This window comes from Lasioglossum baleicum, chromosome 8 (assembly GCF_051020765.1).
Source record: "Lasioglossum baleicum chromosome 8, iyLasBale1, whole genome shotgun sequence".
Taxonomy (NCBI): domain Eukaryota; kingdom Metazoa; phylum Arthropoda; class Insecta; order Hymenoptera; family Halictidae; genus Lasioglossum; species Lasioglossum baleicum.
Genome location: NC_134936.1, coordinates 6,526,224 through 6,545,919, shown reverse-complemented (window position 1 = coordinate 6,545,919; position 19,696 = coordinate 6,526,224). Strand labels below are relative to the sequence as shown.

Here is a 19,696-nt window from a genome sequence, read left to right as displayed (position 1 = left end):
TACGCACAGTTTTTGAGGGACATGGCTTTGAAAAAAGGACATATTTTTCAACTTTAAACAAACATTGTGATGTTATTATAAAAGATATTGAATTGTACTTTGCAGCAAAAGATTCTGTAGACTTTCCCGAATACAGTGATATCCAATATTAATACATTATGATTGTTTAAACAATGATTAAAGACGGAGAGACACCACTTTTGCACCAATTCTTGAGGATATTTTTCAATTTATCTAAAAAATTGTGATGTTATTATAAAAGATATTGAATTGTTCTTTGCAGCAGAAGATACTGTAGACTTTCCCGAATACAGTGATATCCAATATTAATACATTATGATTGTTTAAATAATGATTAAAGACGGAGAGACACCACTTTTGCACCAATTGTTTAGGATATTTTTCAATTTATCTCAAAAAATAAGGGTCCAGCGGAAAAACGAACTATACCACGCGATAGAGCAGACTTTTATCTTGAGAAACCACCTTTTCAAGTTTGGAACGTCGACGTTTTTTTCGGACCAGAAAGCAAAATATCTTCGCCCGACATGAGTTGTCACCAGTGGCGCTCACCACCAGAACGGTAGTTCGCCGCGATGTTTTGCTTTCTGGTCGAAAACGTCGACGATCCAGACTTGAAAACGTGGTTTCTCAAGATAAAAGTCTGCTCTATCGCGTGGTATAGTTCGATTTTCCGCTGGACCCTTATTTTTTGAGATAAATTGAAAAATATCCTAAAAAATTGGTGCAAAAGTGGTGTCTCTCCGTCTTTAATCATTGTTTAAACAATCATAATGTATTAATATTGGATATCACTGTATTCGGGAAAGTCTACAGAATCTTTTGCTGCAAAGAACAATTCAATATCTTTTATAATAACATCACAATATTTGCCTAAAGTTGAAAAATATGTTTTTTTTTCAAAGCCATGTTCCTCAAAAACTGTGCGTATAGGAGAGAAATTAAGGACAGATTCGGAATCCGCGGAAAAAACTCTATAAGAAGGACCCAACAGTAATTAGGAAACATAAAAAAAGTTGAAATTTGTTGGACAGTGTAATACGTACTGTACGACCCCATTTCCTAGATAATATTGTTGACAAATAGCAAGCATAGGAAGAGTACCCTGGACACTTTTAATTTAATATTTAATTGAATATTTACAATCTCAAAACTTAACCCTTAGCACTCGAGTGGTGTCTCAGAGCAGAGTTGTGCATTTTTACTCAGAATTCGATAGTTAATCGATTCATGATACAGAAAGTAGGTTTTTCCATTTAAAGAAAATCAAGGTGACCTTCTCCTCGCCTTAGAGTGTCCACCGGGAAAAATAAAAATCCCACCGCATGATATCCCCCTCGGTACTGAACAACTTTCATCTTAAACATTTTTGGGTATTATCAATATTTTTGGGTATATTCGTCTGTAACACTTTACAGGGTGACAGGAAATAACGGAGTTAAACATTTCTTATTATAATTCTGTCAAATCGACGAATTTTGAAAAACCATATGATAACAACCATAACATAGACCTCTAGTATTCATGTATTTAAAAAGTTTCGAAATGGCCACCCTTTGAGCCGAGTCAGAGGCTCAAACGTGTTTTGAAATTTTCGGCTATGGGCCGCAGCTCTTCTGGCGTCATTCGGTCCCACACCCGGCGCAGAGATTTTTTCAGCGACTCGAAACTTTTATGGAGCTGAGCACAGGCCCTGGCCTCCAAAATCGACTAAAAGCCTGGAGTTCGTAGAGTTGAGATCCGATGAGAACGGCGTGATGAAACCTGGAAAATGGGATTTGCTACGGTTTTCGTGGATCAAGGGGTCAAAATCAACCAAGAAGTGTATCGATGGGACATTCTCGAAGCCGTCGTACTTCTGTGGGCCCAACAGCACCTCGGCGATCCGGAATGGACGTTACAGCAGGATTCCGCGCCGGCCCACAGGGCGAAAACGACTCAGGAGTGGTGCAAAGCCCATTTTCCAGGTTTCATCACATCTGTGGAATGGCCGCCGTACTCACCGAATCTCAACCCGATGGACTACAGCGTGTGGTCGATTTTGGAGGCCAGGGCCTGTGCTCGGCCCCATCAAAATTTGGAGTCATTGAAAAAATCTCTGTACCAGGACTGGGACCGAATGACGCCAGAAGAGCTGCGGCCCATTGCCGAAAATTTCAAGACACGTTTGAGCCTCTGTATCGGCGCAAAGGGTGGCCATTTCGAAACTTCTTAAATATATGAATACTAAAGGTCCATGTTATGGTTGTTATTATTTGGTTTTTCAAAATTCGTCAATTTGATAGAATTATAATAAGAAATGATTAACTCCGTTATTTCTTGTCACCCTGTATAATGTACACCCTGTATGTTCGTATCAAATCAATTACTAAACATTTAAGTATTGTATGTGGTATGATTCTCATTTTTTAAAAACCCCTACGAGAACTAAATAAGCTCAAAGGAAAATTTACATATTATTCATAGTGATTGGCAAGAAACAGGAGCGAATTACAAATTCCTTTCTTCCTTTAATCATTTTAATTGAAATATACTGATGTTCTTAAATTCTTTTCATCTTTCTACTGTTTTAATCCTTAGCACTCTCGAGTGGTGACTCACCACTAGAAATTGCTGTACCATTACCAAAATATTGTTTACATTATTAATAGACAGCGGATCTTTATGCAAAATAAAAATGTTTTACCTGAATTATAACAAACTGGACTGAAACAGAAATTAATTTTTTTTTCTTTGTCAATATACATAGAAGGTTGAAAATAATATAACAGAATTTTTTAATTCTTCTAATGTATTCATTGTTTTAAATTACACCTACTCATTGTTATTATAAATGCATAAAATCCGCAGTCTACTAATCAATTGCTAAACATTTCAGTATTGTATGTGGTATCATATCAGTTTCATATCCATACAAAGAAAACAATTAACATAGAATGGAGTTACACTAGGTCGGAAGAAATGTTTAATTTTCGAGTTAAAGTAGCTCCGAGTGCAAAGAGTTAAATAAGTTGGTATCTAATCAATAGACGCACTATTCGTCGATAGTAAAAAGAACTGCAAAATAGAGATGACAATCTTGTAAATGAAGCATGTGAGTGACCAAAAAATTCAATTTCTACCATAATAGAATCAAGAAACGTGTGATTCCTTTGATCAATAAGAAATAGTTGCATTTGTTTACCGTTACTGTTAAAAATCGGAATTAACGACCTAATATTTTACCTCGAAAATGAAACGTTTCTTCCGATCTAGAATAACTCCATTGTATGTTAATTGTTTTCTTTGTATGAATATGAAATTGATATAATACCTCATACCAACACTTAAACGAATAATAAAATCAATCGATTTTATGCATTTACGACAAAAATTAGAAGATGTAATTTAAAAACAGCAACAACATTTGTAAAATTTAAAAATACTGTTATATTATTTTCTACCTGTGAAACATATTAACAGTTTACCTACCGGAAGCCTATTAATAGGATTTTCAATAATTGTGCTGTACCAAAAGAAAGCATAGAAATTTTCTTTTATATTGCAATCTTAAATGAAACTATTAGATGATGTTATTAAGGGTGACTTGTTCGTTCATAATGAAAATTGCTGTTGCTATTGAAGGTTCCATTAAAAAGTGTTTAGCCATGTACCATAGATTCTTCAAAATTATGCAATAATCACCGGTCGGTAATGTGTTAAGAAGGAAAATAAACTTGTACGTCACTCCAGTTTGTTGTACAATTCCGGTGGAAAATTATTATTTCGCATGAAGATCCGTTGTCTAGTCATGAAGAACCATCCCTTAAATTTTCTGCCGCCTGTAGTCGAACACTATAACGTCTTATGTCGTATTACTATAGTGACGTATAATCGTGCATCGTTCTTTTCAAAGAACAACGAATAAGTGGCAAATACTGTTCCGCCAACGAGCGACACAGTCGATCGCTAAGTTCAAACATTTGTTTCCGTTCGAAACGCGAACGTTCCTAAGTACCCTCGCGCGTAATCGACTCACGAATTCATCCAACCGCACGGAAGGCACTCGAAACCAACATAGAAAGAGAGAGAGAGAGAGAGAGAGAGAGAGAGAGAACGAGTAAACGAGTGAGAGAAAGAGAGCGGGAAAAAAGCGAATCTTTATCGTTGCGCCGCATCGTAACACGGTCTGACCACATGAACGCACTCGAATTCGTTGTTTCCCGGCCATAGAACAGGTTGAAACTGGATCAATATTTTCGAGCCGGTGTGTTCTCCGTAGAATAAATATTTTCTGTCGTGCATGATAACGGTTTTCGCGGTTTCCTCGAGGATCTACGGTGTTTTTCTTTCGTTCGCATCGTTTCATTATTTCTTTCCATTTTTTTTCTCCTTATTTTGTTCTTTTGTCGCAAGTCACGGCAGGTTGCGCGGAGGAGGTGCAAAATAATCTGACCTACGTGATCAGCCCCGGTTTCCCCAACCTCATTGACTGGCCCATGAACTGTTCAGTGGTCGTACGGAAGATCGATAGGCAGGTCAGCCAGCTAAGGATCGATTTCGTCCACTTCAACATAGTAAGCCACGCAGCTCTATCATTCTTTGCTCCACTAACGGCATATTAACCCCGGAATACTACGCATTCGTGATTTCAGCGACACGCTTTTTCTACACTATTCCATCATCTACATAAACCTTACCCCCGTAACCGAGAGCAAACGTTGCGTTTGGAGACCCGTGAAACCCGCCGTCCCCGGGCGGAACTGTTGATCTTTCCAGTGCTGGACAAAAGTATAAGACACCTCGTGCATTTGTAGATCTCGCATTTTTCAAAGAAAATCATTGAACGCTTCCTTTTTCTCTACAAAACGTAGTTTAAGTTCGTAGGAACAATATTTAGAACAATTCTTTGTCATCCGTCATTTTGTCAGTGTCATTTTAATCAAAATAATGACAGAAATATGTTGGTGAAAGTCCCATGAAAATATAATGAAAAATAAAGAAGTTTTGTAATTGGATTAGTAGTGATTCACACCGATACGCTTCGGCCGCGCGATCCGTATTTACATGCTGTCCTTTTCTACGTTCGGCTTCGTCTGTACTCTCGGCACGAGAAACCGATCTTTTTGGACAAAAATCTGCCGACAACTCAGTTTTTCATCGATTCAATTGGAATTTTTTTAAAAATGTTCGTGAAGGACTATACTTTGATGACGTGCTGCGCGAAAATCGTTAACTGTCACAAGAAATCAAGAATCCTTATCTACAAAACCCAATAACTCCGATACTTCATCAGCCCATACCATAAAGCATGTCCCAGCTGAGTTGCCGACACTTCTTAACCCTAAACCTTAAACCGCAAAATTTTAAACTGTAAATCTGGCCCTGAGAATTACCAATTGAGTAGAATAACATTCGGCACTTATGAGACTCGCCATTAATTTATTGATCCAACAGCAGCGTTTTCGCTTCTTGAGAAAGAACTTCCTTGTGCTTGCCATCCTTTATTCTTAAAGAGCTTATAATTGCATCGGATGATAATAACATATGCCGTATAATATCTGTATTTGTCTTTTTGCGGCAACACATTCGGGAGTTTTCAGTTCGTGATTTCCTGAAGACTTTATTATTTGCCTCTCGTGGCTCTTCTGAATAGTAGCAAGTACTTTACTTCCATGTTGCAGTACCTTATGAACTGATGCAGGAAGTTTATATCATGGATTTTTAATGCACAATTTAGTCGTCTCCGAACAATATTCTTTGAATTTCACAGATTCAGCTTTCTTATCACATGTAATTACCTGAAGAACGTTATGCAATCTTGTGATAATAACCGCGTTTAATCCAGTCACTGCAGCAACTGATTCGGCTTTTCTAAAGAAAGTTCGGGCCACGTTCCCAGTATTTGATGTACCAGCTCCTTGTTTGACAACATCAACTGTGATTGATAGCTCTTTCAAAGAATTTTGCATTTTAACTTAACGATTTTCGCGCAGCACGTCATCAAAGTATAGTCCTTCGCGAACATTTAAAAAAAAATTACAATTGAATCGATGAAAAACTGAGTTGTCGGCAGATTTTTGTCCAAAAAGATCGGTTTCTCGGCCACTGTGAGCCGGCGCGGTAGACGCAGTCATAAAAAATAGCAGATTTCGCACAGCCGTTTGCAAATTAACGCGACTTTTTACTGTACATAAATAGAAATTGTCTGATTTGTCTGATCATGACCTACCGATTCTACTGTTTGCCATCATACTAAAGCACGCAATCTCGACGGATTTTTAACCCTTTGCAATTGGTTGTCCCCTCTGAGAGAGGCACCACTATAAATTGCTGTACCATTATTCAAAATATTGTTTACATTATTTAATGTATCGGTATCTAATCAATTACTAAACATTTAGGTAGTGTATGAGGTATTATACCCAGGGACCATAACTGTTATAAGTAGACTGTGGATCTTTATGCATTTATAGGAAAAATGAGTAGATGAAATACAAACTTGTTGAAAACTTTTGAAAAAATTGAAGATATCAATATATGATTTCTCCTCTGTTGAAATCATTAAGGGAAGAAATAACATTCAATTTAGTTTCTACTTTTTCCGCAGTTTCGTTATAACCAAAAAGAAGAAAGTCATAGAATGACAAGTATTTCATCGACTAAAATCGTATTGGTTCCAAATAAGGATTATAAGTAACCGAAAATTTTTTCTCTTGTTGGTAAATCTTATCGTTGAGAGAAATTCATTTCGATCACTTATAACAGTTATCAATGAGAGACATTTATTTCGATCGCTCATAATTAAACTGCGGAACTTTATGCAAAATAAGAAATGTTTGCATTGATTGCAAGACACAAAAGCCAAATAGAAATTCCTTTTCTTCTTTTAATTGTCTTATTTAGCTCAAATTAATACACTAATGTCTTTAAATCTTCTTAATTTGTCCACTGCTTTAAATTGTACGTGTCCATTTTCGTCATAAATGCATAAAATCCGCAGTCTACTCATAACAGTTGTCGATGGGAGAAATTTATTTCGATCATTCATAACAGTTATCGATAAGAGAAATTTATTTCGATCGCTCATAACAGTTATTCGATGTGAGACATTTATTTCGATCGCTCATAACTGTTATCAATGAGAGAAGTTCATTTCGATCGCTCATAACAGTTATTGATGAAGGAAATTTGTAATAGTTATTATTAAATAGTACAACTTTCAAATGGTGGACAATCAATTATTTCATAAATTGTTTATTCGTAAAATTCATTGCTACAATCAAAATTTAATGTGACAAACAAACAGATTTTGTGTTGTTCTTATGGTCTGTTGATTCGTCTTGTTGTACGAAACCTTCTCAATGAATTTCCCAGGCTTGCTCCATCCGAAAAAGAGTAGACAACTCAGGAAATAAGCAACCAAAATGAATTTTCTTATAAATAATTATTATTTACAAGTGAAAAGAAATTCGATCATCGATAACTGTTATGAACAATCGAAATAAATTTCTCTCATCGATAACTGTTAAGAACAATCGAAATCAATTTCTCTCATCGATAACCGTCATGAGCGATAGAAATAAATTTCTCTCACCGATAACTGTCATGAGCGATAGAAATAAATTTTTCTCATTGATAACTGATTGATAGTTGTTATGAGTGATCGAAATGAACTTCTCTCATCGATAACTCCTTTGAGCAATCGAAATAGTTTTTCTTCATCGATAACAGTTATCGAGGAGGATACAATTTTTTGGACACTAATAACTGTTATTTGTAGACTGCGGATCTTTATGCAAAATAAAAATTGTCTGCATCGATTGCAAGAAATAGAAACCAAACTGAATGTCATTCCTTCCCTTAACGATTTTAATAGAGGAAAAATCATACATTGCCATCTTCAATTTTGAAAATTTTCCAACAATTTTGAATTTCATCTACTCAACTTTCCTATAAATGCATAAAGATCCGCAGTCTAGTTATTTGTAACCAAAAAGTATAAAAATCGTTATTTTTTAATCATTTTGTTCTTCGAATTTGTTTCTTTATATTTTGTGTACATTATCTTAGATTTCAATAATAATCAACTTTTTATTAATGATTTTTATCGTAGAACATTTTAGAATAACTGTTATGATTGGTCCCTGATTATACCAATTTTGTATCCATAACATTTCAAGAGAATCATAGGGAATGGAAATATTCTAGATCGGAAGAAATGTTTAATTTTCCAGTTAGAAGAATGAATTACTCCCTAATCGGTTGACCATGAGTCGCGGGACACCCTGTGTATAAAGTGTCTTATACTTTTGTCCACCATTGTAATTGCCAGCTAGAAGAGTTCACCAACCGAAAATACCGTTTCCGTCGTCCTGACAATGTCCCTCGGTTCGTATTATACGAGCCCCATGGGGGAACTTGGCCGTTGTAAAATTCAGCCGTGTCGACGCATGAAATTACGCCGCTGTAAATTAACCGAACGTCTTGCGGAAAGGGGTGAATCTTTACGGGGCTATTCTGGTCTAGAACTTTCATGAAATCAACCTTTTTTTATTCACAGTAGAACCTCGTTTATCCAAACCTCGCCTATACGTAGCAATTAATGTTAAACCTTATACGGGTTGTTTGACTACAGGTGGGAGAAAATAGAAGGGATATTCTCCATGACAATATAAAAGATTCGTTTTTAATTACTAGACTGCGGATCTTTATGGATTTATAGTAAAATTGAGTGGATGAAATTCAAACTTGAGTAGATGAAATTCAAAATTTTTGAATAATTTTAAAAATTGAAGATGTCAATACATGACTTCTGTATTAAAATCATTAAGGGAAGAAGTAACACAATTTTAGTTTCTATTTCTTGCAATCGACGCAGGCAGTTTTTATTTTGCATAAAGATCCCCAGCCTATTAATTACTAACAATTAAAGTGGTGACTCTGGGAGGCACCACTAAAAATATTATTTATATTATTAGATATGCTGGTATCTAAGCAATTATTAACCCTTTGCACTCGGAGTTATTTTAACTGGAAAATTGAACATTTCTTCCTAGCTAGAATATTTCCATTACCTATGATTTTTTAAATTTTACGGATATTCGTATAATATCTCATACAATGCCTGAAGGTTTAGTAATTGATTAGATACCGACATATTTAATAACGTAAACAATATTTTGAATAATGGTACAGCAATTTTTAGAGGTGACTCTGAGTCACCATTCGATAGGGTTAAACATTTAAGTATTATATGAGGTATTATATCAAGTTCATATCCTGAAAATTTAAAAAAAATCATGGGGAATAAAAATATTCTAGGTCGGAAGAAATGTTTAATTTTCGAGTTAACCCTTTGCACTCCGAATTATTTTTCAATTTTATTGCCAACAATTCCCTACAATTTTAAGTGTTTTATTTACTTCAAAGGACAGTGCCTTGACTGCTACTTATTTTAAACAATATTATTTACTAATTATATTAAATATAGCTCTCAAACTTTGTTGTAATTTATATTTGTGGAACTTATATTTGTTTTTAACTAAAAAATAAGGAATTAAATATATAAAGGAAGAACCTAATACATAAATAAAAATAATAAAAACCCGTTTCCCGTACATTTTTCTTTCCCTGATGTCGAGTGACATTCGACAAAGGAGAGAGTGCAAATGGTTAATACAATATTATTCAAGAAATTCGAGCTCGTTTTCTCTGAAACTAATTTGTTAGTTATGTCATTGTTGTAGCAAACGAGCGGTATGTATTGCTCCGCTGATAAAAATCGCCCGCATTTACTGTATGGCTTGTTCATTCAAGAGACTTATCGATCGTCGTAGGGTCAACCTAACGCTAGGACCGGCGTATGTGACGAAGATATCATGGAAATCAGAAACGGCAGGAGCGTATTTCAAATGTGCGGCTGGAACAGTGGCCAACATTGTAAGTAACACATCCATTCGAATTAAAATTTCAAATCATTTTTACAGCTCCACATACCCGTGGAGATATAAAATATTCATGCAACGAAAACGTTGAAGCGACGTGGCTAGCAGCAATTTAATTTTCTACTTCTCAATATCTTCAACAGTCGGGTTTACGGAGCACTAAAAGTGATTTTCATGTACAGTACTTTATGAAAAATAACGAGAATGCGTCTGATAAAATTTTTAGCCATTATTTTTCAAATAATATGTACCCAAAGAAATAAATTTGTTGAATCCTCGTGGATGCGTCTTTATAATCTCGATGTTCGTAAATTAAAAATATAAGGGACATATTTTTCGGAAAAATTACTTTATAGAAGCACCGGTCGGTGTAAATAGAAAATTGTTCAATTCTTATACTTTAACATACTGTAACATTTGTATTATTATATGTAAATTAAAATTATACGTATATTTTGGTGAGCTACTTTTTCCACTGTTCAAAAATATATCTGGACCTCGAAGTCCACTTTTAATGACATTTAAATAAATGATATTTCGTTCTAAATCATTCAGTTTTCTTAATTTATTGTTAACAACACACGTTGCATTGGAAAGATTTATTATAAACAAATATAGTATTAATTGTGAAGTTCAAAGTATCATATTCTTCCATTATAGACGTTTTACTAATTTTTTTTTATTTCAATCGATAATATTTCCGTTCGCGCAAAAACGAATTGTCGCATTAGTATTCTAAACTATTAGTTCCCAAGGTTGGACAATATTTCACGTAACTAACGATTAACAATTACAATTGAAATATTTAACTGTTACTTGCAACTACAGATTAAATTACTCAGTTCACTGATGCATAATTTCGATTTCCTGAAGTAGGTATTTAACCACCAATTGCGTTAATGCTTAAATTAGTTATTTAATTGTCCATTGGATTAATGATTACAGGAAAGTGATCAAATCTGGTATAGTAATGTATCATGAAATAATACAATTTCGGAAAATGTGCTGGATAACATATTGTAATGCAAATTACAGCAAACAATAAATGAATATATGCATACATTGTAATTGGTTTCACTATTTTCTATATATTTTGCATATGTTTTTGCATATATTTCTCATATATTTTGCATATATTTTTGCATATTTTGCATATTAAATTTGCATAAAGATACGCTGTCTAGTTATGAGTGACCGAAATAAACTTCTCCCATTGATAACTGTTATGTGCGATCGAAATAAATTTCTCTCAATGATAACTGTTATAAGTAGACTGCGGATCTTTATGCAAAATAAAATTTTTATACATCAATAACAAGCTATACGAGCTAAGTAAAAATTGATTTTCCTCATTAATGATTTTTATATGTTAAAAATAGTACATCGGTATTGCTAAACTCTTTTAATGTTCTTCCTGTTTTGAATTACACCTACTCATTTTTGTCATAAATGCATAAAATCCGCGGTCTAGGTATAAGTGATCGAAAAGAATTTCTCTCAACGGTAACATTTACCAACAAGAGAACAAATTTTCGGTTAGTTATCATCCTTATTTGTAACCAATACGATTTTAGTCGATGAAATACTTGTTATTCTATGACTTTTTTTCGTTTTGGTTATAACAGTTACGGTCCGTGCTTGCAACTATAGCTATTTAGGGGTACTCTGGGGTGTCGAATCTCAGTTTTCGACCTCGAGGACCCTGTGCTAACTTAGGGAGGGGGAAAAAACCACGATTTTTATTACCTTGTGTTGGTTTTTTGCCTATTACTCAAAAACTGTGGGTCCTATGAACTTTTGTTTTCCATTTTTGGAAAGAGCATTAAATTTCCTTCAAATTTCACTGGTCAATCTTTTTTTTCACCAAATAGGCACCGAGAGACAGGCGTTCAAGTAAGCTCAACCAGTAATTGTAATTGCGGACCACATTGCGGAGAAAGAAAAGGAGTAGTGTTTGGCATGAGATCATCCGTCCCGATTATTTGTTGCAGTGTACGTCGACATCCACGATGATCAGCCGTTCACGCTGGATATCAGGCTGCCGAATAGATTGCAGCCGCGGATGTGGGAGATCCGGATCGTCCAGTTGGCCTTCGAGCAGCGTGCGCCATCCGGCTGTCTGCAGTATTTTCAGGGTGCGAACGGCACTTTGAAAACACTCAACTATTTGTCGAACGGCAGATTCCTCGCCGATCAAGATTATCTGCTTTGCATCCGCCAAGAGAGAGGCATGTGCGGAATCTCGTACGCACCTTGCACTACGGACTCATTTCGAATCGGCCCTTCTAGGATGCAGATCATCGATGCGAATCGCACCAACGCGAACGTGTCGTCCGTCAGCGAAAACTCGGCTAACACCGGAAACGCGGTCGCGCAAAGCGCAACCAACAATCAGGCTTTCGCGAACAATACCGACGCGGATATCGAAGGATCAGGAACGAATCCCATGGACCAGGACGCTGCTACCTCGATGAACGTGTCAAGTCTCATGGAACAAGGGATGGACTCGAATGCAGCGTCGTACGGACGAGAACGTTGCAGAAACAGGGTGCTCATCCCTTGTGACTTCGAGGAATTTATTACGGTACTATTTTCATGGTTTATTTGCGGAGATGGTAGTAAATACCGGAGGGAAGTCGAAGTTTTCCTTCTTTTTCTACGGTAACAGGATTACAAGAAATCCAATAGTTTGAAGTTCTGTCATTTCCACGGGTATACAGAGTGTCCCGTCGATACTGCCTGTCAGCTTTTCTTCGAAACTATTCCAGATATTGATTCGCAATTTTCATCCGTTCTAGCAATTAGATTGGCTAACTTGTTTAGAGTGCAGTAGTGTCTCGATACATGTGAAAACTATGGGTGAAAACCGAAGTGTCACTTATATCGTGTACACGATTGATCACAAGTAAATGAAGCATCGATATATCAGAAGACCCGAGAATTTCGGGTCGGGTCGGGCCGAGTCGGGATTAGGGATTGCATGAACTGCTTTTGGATCATTCTCGATTCGGTCACGTTCGTTCCCAATCACGATGATTTTTCACAGTAATCCGTGATTTTCGTGGTCGCAAGGTACAGAGACCTGAAGTGTATGTTTTATATTAACGAAATCTAAACAAAATTGCGGGTTGCATCGCATTTTTATCTATTAGATTTGCAAGACGTTTCACAACCACCAGTTGAAATTTAATTTGTAATTTAAGTTGAAATTGAAGTAGAAATTGTAAAGTTGAAATTGAGGAGTTGAAATTAAAATTGAAATTGAAGTTGAAATTAAAATTGAAATTGAAGTTGAAATTAAAATTGAAATTGTAGAGTTGAAATTGAAGAGTTGAAATTTAAGTTGAAATTTAAGTTGAAATTGTAAAGTTGAAATTGAAGAGTTGAAAATGAAGTGTTGAAATTTAAGTTGAAATTGAAGAGTTGAAATTGAGGTTGAAATTGTAGAGTTGAAATTGAAGAGTTGAAATTTAAGTTGAAATTGAAGAGTTGAAATTTAAGTTGAAATTGAAGAGTTGAAATCGTAAAGTTGAAAATGAAGTGTTTTTAAGTTGAAATTGAAGAGTTGACATTTAAGTTGAAATTGAACAGTTGAAAATGAAGTGTTGAAATTGAAGTTGAAATTGAAAAATTGAAATTGTAGAGGTGAAATTGAAGTTGAAATTGACGCGGGGTATGCCCTCCAGTGGAATGTGTAGGCGATGTGACATAGAGTGGTCTCCTCCGCCGGACTTAGAATGGGACATTACTGTATTACGAATTCTCAGGTCCCGGCACGACCCGAGTCATCGAAAGCCAGACCGAGGGCCTAGCAGACCAAGATTGGTGCAGCGGCCCTACCCACAATTTTTATTGATATTATGTGGAAAACAATGGTTTTAGGTTGAAAGATAACCCCCTAAAATTTGAAGTCGCTAACCCTTCGTATAAGGATGATATATGAGGGTAAATACCCTTAACTGTATCATTTTTTTTCTCGGTTGTTAATTAAGATATTCAAAACGATATTCAAAGTCGAAAACATTATTTCGCCGAGACTTATTTTGAAGGTTACATAAAGGACATAAAATGACATTTCTTGAAAAAATGTTTCAGACAAAAGTTTCTTGTTTTTTCACATAGAATCCGAATCCGTAATAAAAATATCATGTTCCATTTGAAAAATGTAACTTTTGGTCTCAATCACCTATTTCCGGCCGAAACCGGAACTTAAAAATATCACCATTTGATACAGCGCATTTGATTTCTAAAAGAAACACTGAATTTTTGAAAATAACCTATTTTCTAGATTATAAATGGGTGGTAGGGGTGGTCTGAGACACCCTGTATATGTATAATATAACCGCATATAAAACTATATATGATACTGCTTATGTAATGTTACGCGTAGCGTTTAAAAAGAAATAATTGATCAAGAAGGGACTTAATATCCTGATAAGAAACACTGCACTGTACATTATACCATTATAATGACGTAATTTTATTTGTTTTTCAATATTTAACTATGTTCCACCAATCCGACCATCCTGAAACTTTTTTATATGTTAGATAAGCAACAGAACATTGCTCTTGAATTTTTTGGAAGTGGTCAATCGAAGGGTTGCTTGCAGTTCCCACCCCTAAATAATTAAATGATTTTTTTCTACCCTTAATAATTTGATCACGACGGTGAAAAAAATGTATGATATGAAGGAGGTAAGTTCGAGTATTTTCGTTTTTTTTTATCTGAATATCTTAATTAACAACCGAGAAAAAAAATGATACAGTTAAGGGTATTTACCCTCATATCATCCTTATACGAAGGGTTAGCGACTTCAAATTTTAGGGGGTTATCTTTCAACCTAAAACCATTGTTTTCCACATAATATCAATAAAAATTGTGGGTGGGGCCGCTGCACCAATCTTAGTCTACCCCTATAAATAATTACGTGATCAGACCCTGAATTTTTTGTCGATTCTGGAGAATAATGTATTGAAACTTCTGTTACAGCCTGGGAACAACGAGGCCGGGATTTGCAACCTTGAACACTGCGGCAATTCTCTGTGTGACGAGAACGAGCTGGACGAAGAGGGAAAGTGTCGCGTGGAAACTTGGGCAACGCCCTTTCGCATAAGAGTCGCTTTTGGTCCTGGACAGGACACAGGGACCACGTTAGAGGACAATATTGGCATGTGTCTCGTGTACCAGCAATTACTTTGCGTGCCGTGAACTAGTGATAAACGAGTTCGAAAGTAGAATGCAAAGACTAAAATTCGTAGAGGGATTCGAACGATTCGGGTCGTTTGTTCAATCGATTAAACCCGAGCCAATATTTGCAGAGTATATTTCGACACTGACTAGGATTTGCTCTCGTAATACGTGTGATCTGCGAACTCTATTTTTGAAATGTTTGTTCATTATAGACACGTTCGCAATTAGAAGCATCTGATAGGGAATCGCGAGCGTTTTCTATTGAATTTACTAACAATTGGACGTTTTTTGATTGTAAGCGACCCGCGACCGACACTACAAACCAATATAGCTGCGCCCTTACCTGTCAAAAACACAGCCGATTGCTCAACTTTAAGCGAGCATAACTTCTGAACCATTGATCCTACAGCATCGAAACTTCGATCTGCAGCCGCCCTGGGTACAAATCTACTGGATTACATTCCAAATACATCATAATTTATAGGAGAAAGGCAGAAATTTTGAGTCCGGTAAAGTAAAGAGCAGCCAAAATAAAAATTTTCTGTCCGAGTTGCAACTGACTAGAGTGAAATGGAAATTGATATTCTTTCTTAATAAGCCTAATAGGTTGAAAGTAATATACCGGGTGTCCCAGACCACCCGTACCACCCATTTATAATTTAGAAAATAGGTTATTTTCAAAAATTCAAAGTGTTTCTTTTGCAAATCAGATGCGTTCTATCAAATGGTGATATTTTTAACTTCCGGTTTCGGCCGAAAATAGGTGATTGAGACCGGAAGTTACATTTTTCAAATGGAACATGGTATTTTTTATCACGGATTCTGATTCTATGCGAAAAAACAAGAAACTTTTGTCTGAAACATTTTTTCAAAAAATGTCATTTAATGTCCTTTAAGTAACCTTCAAAATGAGTCTTCGGGAAATAATGTTTTCACTATCTGCTCTTGGCATAGCCCAGAAAGATGGCAAAAGTTCATCGAACAAAGTGGAAAATATTTTATTGATTAAAGTTGATTGCTTGAATAAAAATATTGGGCTATATTACACAGATAGTGAAAACATTATTTCGCCAGGACTCATTTTGACGGTTACTTAAAGGATATAAAATGACATTTCTTGAAAAAATGTTTCAGACAAAAGTTTCTTGTTTTTTCACATAGAATCCGAATCCGTAATAAAAATATCATGTTCCATTTGAAAAATGTAACTTTTGGTCTCAATCACCTATTTCCGGCCGAAACCGGAAGTTAAAAATATCACCATTTGATACAGCGCATCTGATTTATAAAAGAAACACTTTGAATTCTTGAAAATAACCTATTTTCTAAATTATAAATAGGTGGTACGGGTGGTCTGGGACACCCTGTATAACAGTGTTTCTAAATTCTTCTAATGTTTTTACTGTTTTAAATTACACATACTGATTTTTGTTATAAATGCCTGCTCTCCATAATGTCTGCTCTCTAATTATCACAGATAAGATATTCTGAAAAATAAAGTTAGGTGAAAAATTTGATAAAAAATATTGCTTGTATTTTTCGAAATTTTTAAGTTAATATTTTCAATAATCTTTTCCATTTTGTTTCTTCAGGATAAAAGAGGTTTTGGAAATATTAAATTCAGGTATTTAAAAAGTAGACGCCTCACCCATTAATTGATTTTTAATAAAGCAATAAACACATATTTTTCGATTATTGTTTTATTGCACCTTAGTCTAAATGTTTTAACAAATTCATAAAGTTTTGTTTTAGTAGATCGTAAAAATAATCGTAAAATGAAAATGGCACACATGGCTTATACTACATATCTACATATATGTATATGTATATAAGATTGGAAAACATTTGTTATATAAACAAACAATGCAAAAAATAATACAAAATTTGATCAATACTGTAAGTATAGACATATAATAATAACTAGACTGCGGATCTTTATGCGAAATAAAAATTGTCTGCACCAATTATAAAAGGCAGTAGTCAGATAGACAATTTAATTATTTCTAAAATAATTTTCACGAGTTGAAAATAGTATATCTCTCAATGTTCTTAAATTAGTTTATCTGTCTACCGTTTTGAATTGCACTTTACTCCTTTTTGTCATAATACATAAAATCCGCAGGCTAGTAATAACAAATACTAAATAACGTGCTTACATTACGATAATAAACGTTAACTTTGTTCTTTAGCATTGCACGATTATGTGCAATGTAATTTACAACTATTTTCGATCATTATATTTGAAAATACTCTGGATTGAACAAGTTGCTTTCACAATATCTCTTATTCAAATTCGGATTCATACTTTTGTATCTTATATCGTATTTTTTAAAGTATTTCACATACTTTTGGACTCTTTATATACCTTATTTAAGACACTGTACTTGCTGCTAAAGCTTTCGATTTCTTTATTTTTGGTGTCGCGTCCCGAAGTTTGGCCAGTCCCGAAAATTAACGCATAATAGCTTCACGGGCTCCTCGCTTTCGAGCTGGAACATTTTGTTCATTTTTATAATTCGATACTCGGTAACTTGTCACCGACCGATTCGCAATTAGACTGGTCTAACATTCGAGTATGTAATTTCGAAAATATCCGACAGATTTCTGATACTCCGATAATAATTCCAACTTGTGCATTAACGATTCACAACAAAATTACAACACTTAATTAAAAAATGATTACAAAAAAGAAAATATTTATTACGATAATTATCAGAGCATAAAAATCAGTTTTTAATGAAGTTTAGTGGAAATTTTATCCCGATTTCAAGAGTTATAATAAAGTGTCACGATCCAGTCCACTGTGTTCTTCGGTCGTCCGAGATTGTATACATATTGCGGTACAACGTTCGCTTCAAATAATTTTAATTTTGTCAATTTTTTCAAACGCCCGTTCTTTTAAAAAGAGGTCCGTTAAGGGGACACTTGGGGCTGTATCCCTTTTCTTTAATATATTAAAAAATGACCCAACACAATACCAAAATAAATGGTAAAAAAAACATTTTTTTTCAAATAACAACATTTTGAGTGGATACTCTTATGTTTTCACTACAAGCTCCTAAAAACTCATTTTTCTCGGTTTGCTATAGTTCTGCTATTATAATATAGTCCAATCAACGAAAAGTTGTAGAGGGAAATGGAAGGAACACAATTTTTAACTTTGGACCTTTGTTTGGACTAGTTAGGAGGTAAACATACTAAAAGTCCCCACTTCTAGGAGGTGAGTCCCCACTTCTTTTTCGGTTTTCCGCTTATATCTCGGAAACTATGCATCCTAGCGATAAGACCATTCCATACAAAATTAAAGCTGACAAAATGTGCCGTAAGATTGATTCCATTCAATTTTTCCCTATTACGCATAGTTTCCGAGATATCCGCGCTCAAAGTTCACTAATTGTGAAAAAAGAGCCTCATTTTACTAGCTAACTCTTAAGCACAATTAGTGAACTTTGAGCGCGGATATTTAGGGAACTATGCGAGATAGCGAAAAACTAAATGAAATCAATCTTATAGCACATTTTGTCAGCTTTAATTTTGTATCGAATGATCTTATCGCTAGGACGCATTGTTTCCGAAATAATCCGCGCTCAAAGTTCTAATTGTGCTGAAGAGTTAGCTAGTCAAATAAGGCTCTTCTTTTTCACAAATACAGTAAATTCTCTATAAACGCGAAAATCTTTCAACGATAAACGCGACAGAAATATCCCCTCCAAACTAATACACTGACTCGGCTCGGTATATCGGTGTGAACCACTACTAACGCGACGCGGAGAGTCGCAGCCGTCGGCACAGTTCAAACGCGCCCGTGAGTCATCATAACGTTACACCGACAGTCAAACTTCTTCATTGTCCATGATTCTGTTATGGGACTTTCACTACCTTATTTCTTGCATTTTTCTGATTAAAATGATACCAAACACGATATAATTTGAAAGAATTTAGTGGTTTAATTGACGTTATGTACATATGAAGTGACTTTAGAACATGAAAAAGAAAGAGAAATTGCGATCTCGACGCTAGGCAAAGATTAAAAAACGAGAAAAATTACTTTATAAAATATGCTGAACTGTTTTATATTTTTATTATTTAACGTTCGGTTTCGCAAATATAAAGACGCGATGAACTATGACCGATCATGTCGCAAAACCGAACACCGTGTCAAGTCACGCGCGTCGCTCGCTCCATTACAATTTTTTGATAAGAAACAAAATTAAATAAATCTTGAATAAATCTTAAGTACATTACTTAAAACAGTTCAAAAACTACAAAAAGTGTGTCTTTTCCTGACGGATGCAAACGCTCCGATTCGATAGTTTTCCTTCGATGGTATTTGAACTGTAGAGGTTTAAATGACGATGGACGTTTCGGGCGCAAGGAAGGATAGCGCGTATAGAAAAGGAAGAGACGCGGAGAGTCGAAGTTGCCGGCACAGTTCAAAGGCCCGCGCGTGGTCTCGCTTTACACGCACTGTCCTTCTCTACGTTCGGCTAGGCCTCTGAAGCTCGAAAAAAGTAGAACCATGATCGAAAAATGCGACAAAATCCCCCCGATGCGTTCG

At 35.3% G+C, this 19,696-nt stretch overlaps 2 protein-coding genes across 2 annotated transcripts in view; one reads left to right on the top strand and one right to left on the bottom strand.

Moving 5' to 3' along the window:
• Window positions 1-17,832, top strand: part of LOC143211320 (uncharacterized) — a 37,332-nt gene extending 19,500 nt beyond the window's left edge. The window contains exons 3-6 of the mRNA XM_076428852.1: window positions 4,417-4,577; window positions 9,840-9,942; window positions 11,939-12,531; window positions 14,938-17,832. Of these exons, the coding sequence (XP_076284967.1) occupies window positions 4,417-4,577; window positions 9,840-9,942; window positions 11,939-12,531; window positions 14,938-15,156 (1,076 nt within the window). The 3' untranslated portion in view covers window positions 15,157-17,832. The remainder of the gene's footprint in view (window positions 1-4,416; window positions 4,578-9,839; window positions 9,943-11,938; window positions 12,532-14,937) is intronic.
• The window catches only part of LOC143211317 (uncharacterized), a 45,809-nt gene that overhangs the window by 16,854 nt on the left and 9,259 nt on the right, over window positions 1-19,696 (bottom strand). The gene's annotated exons all lie outside the window — the stretch shown is intronic.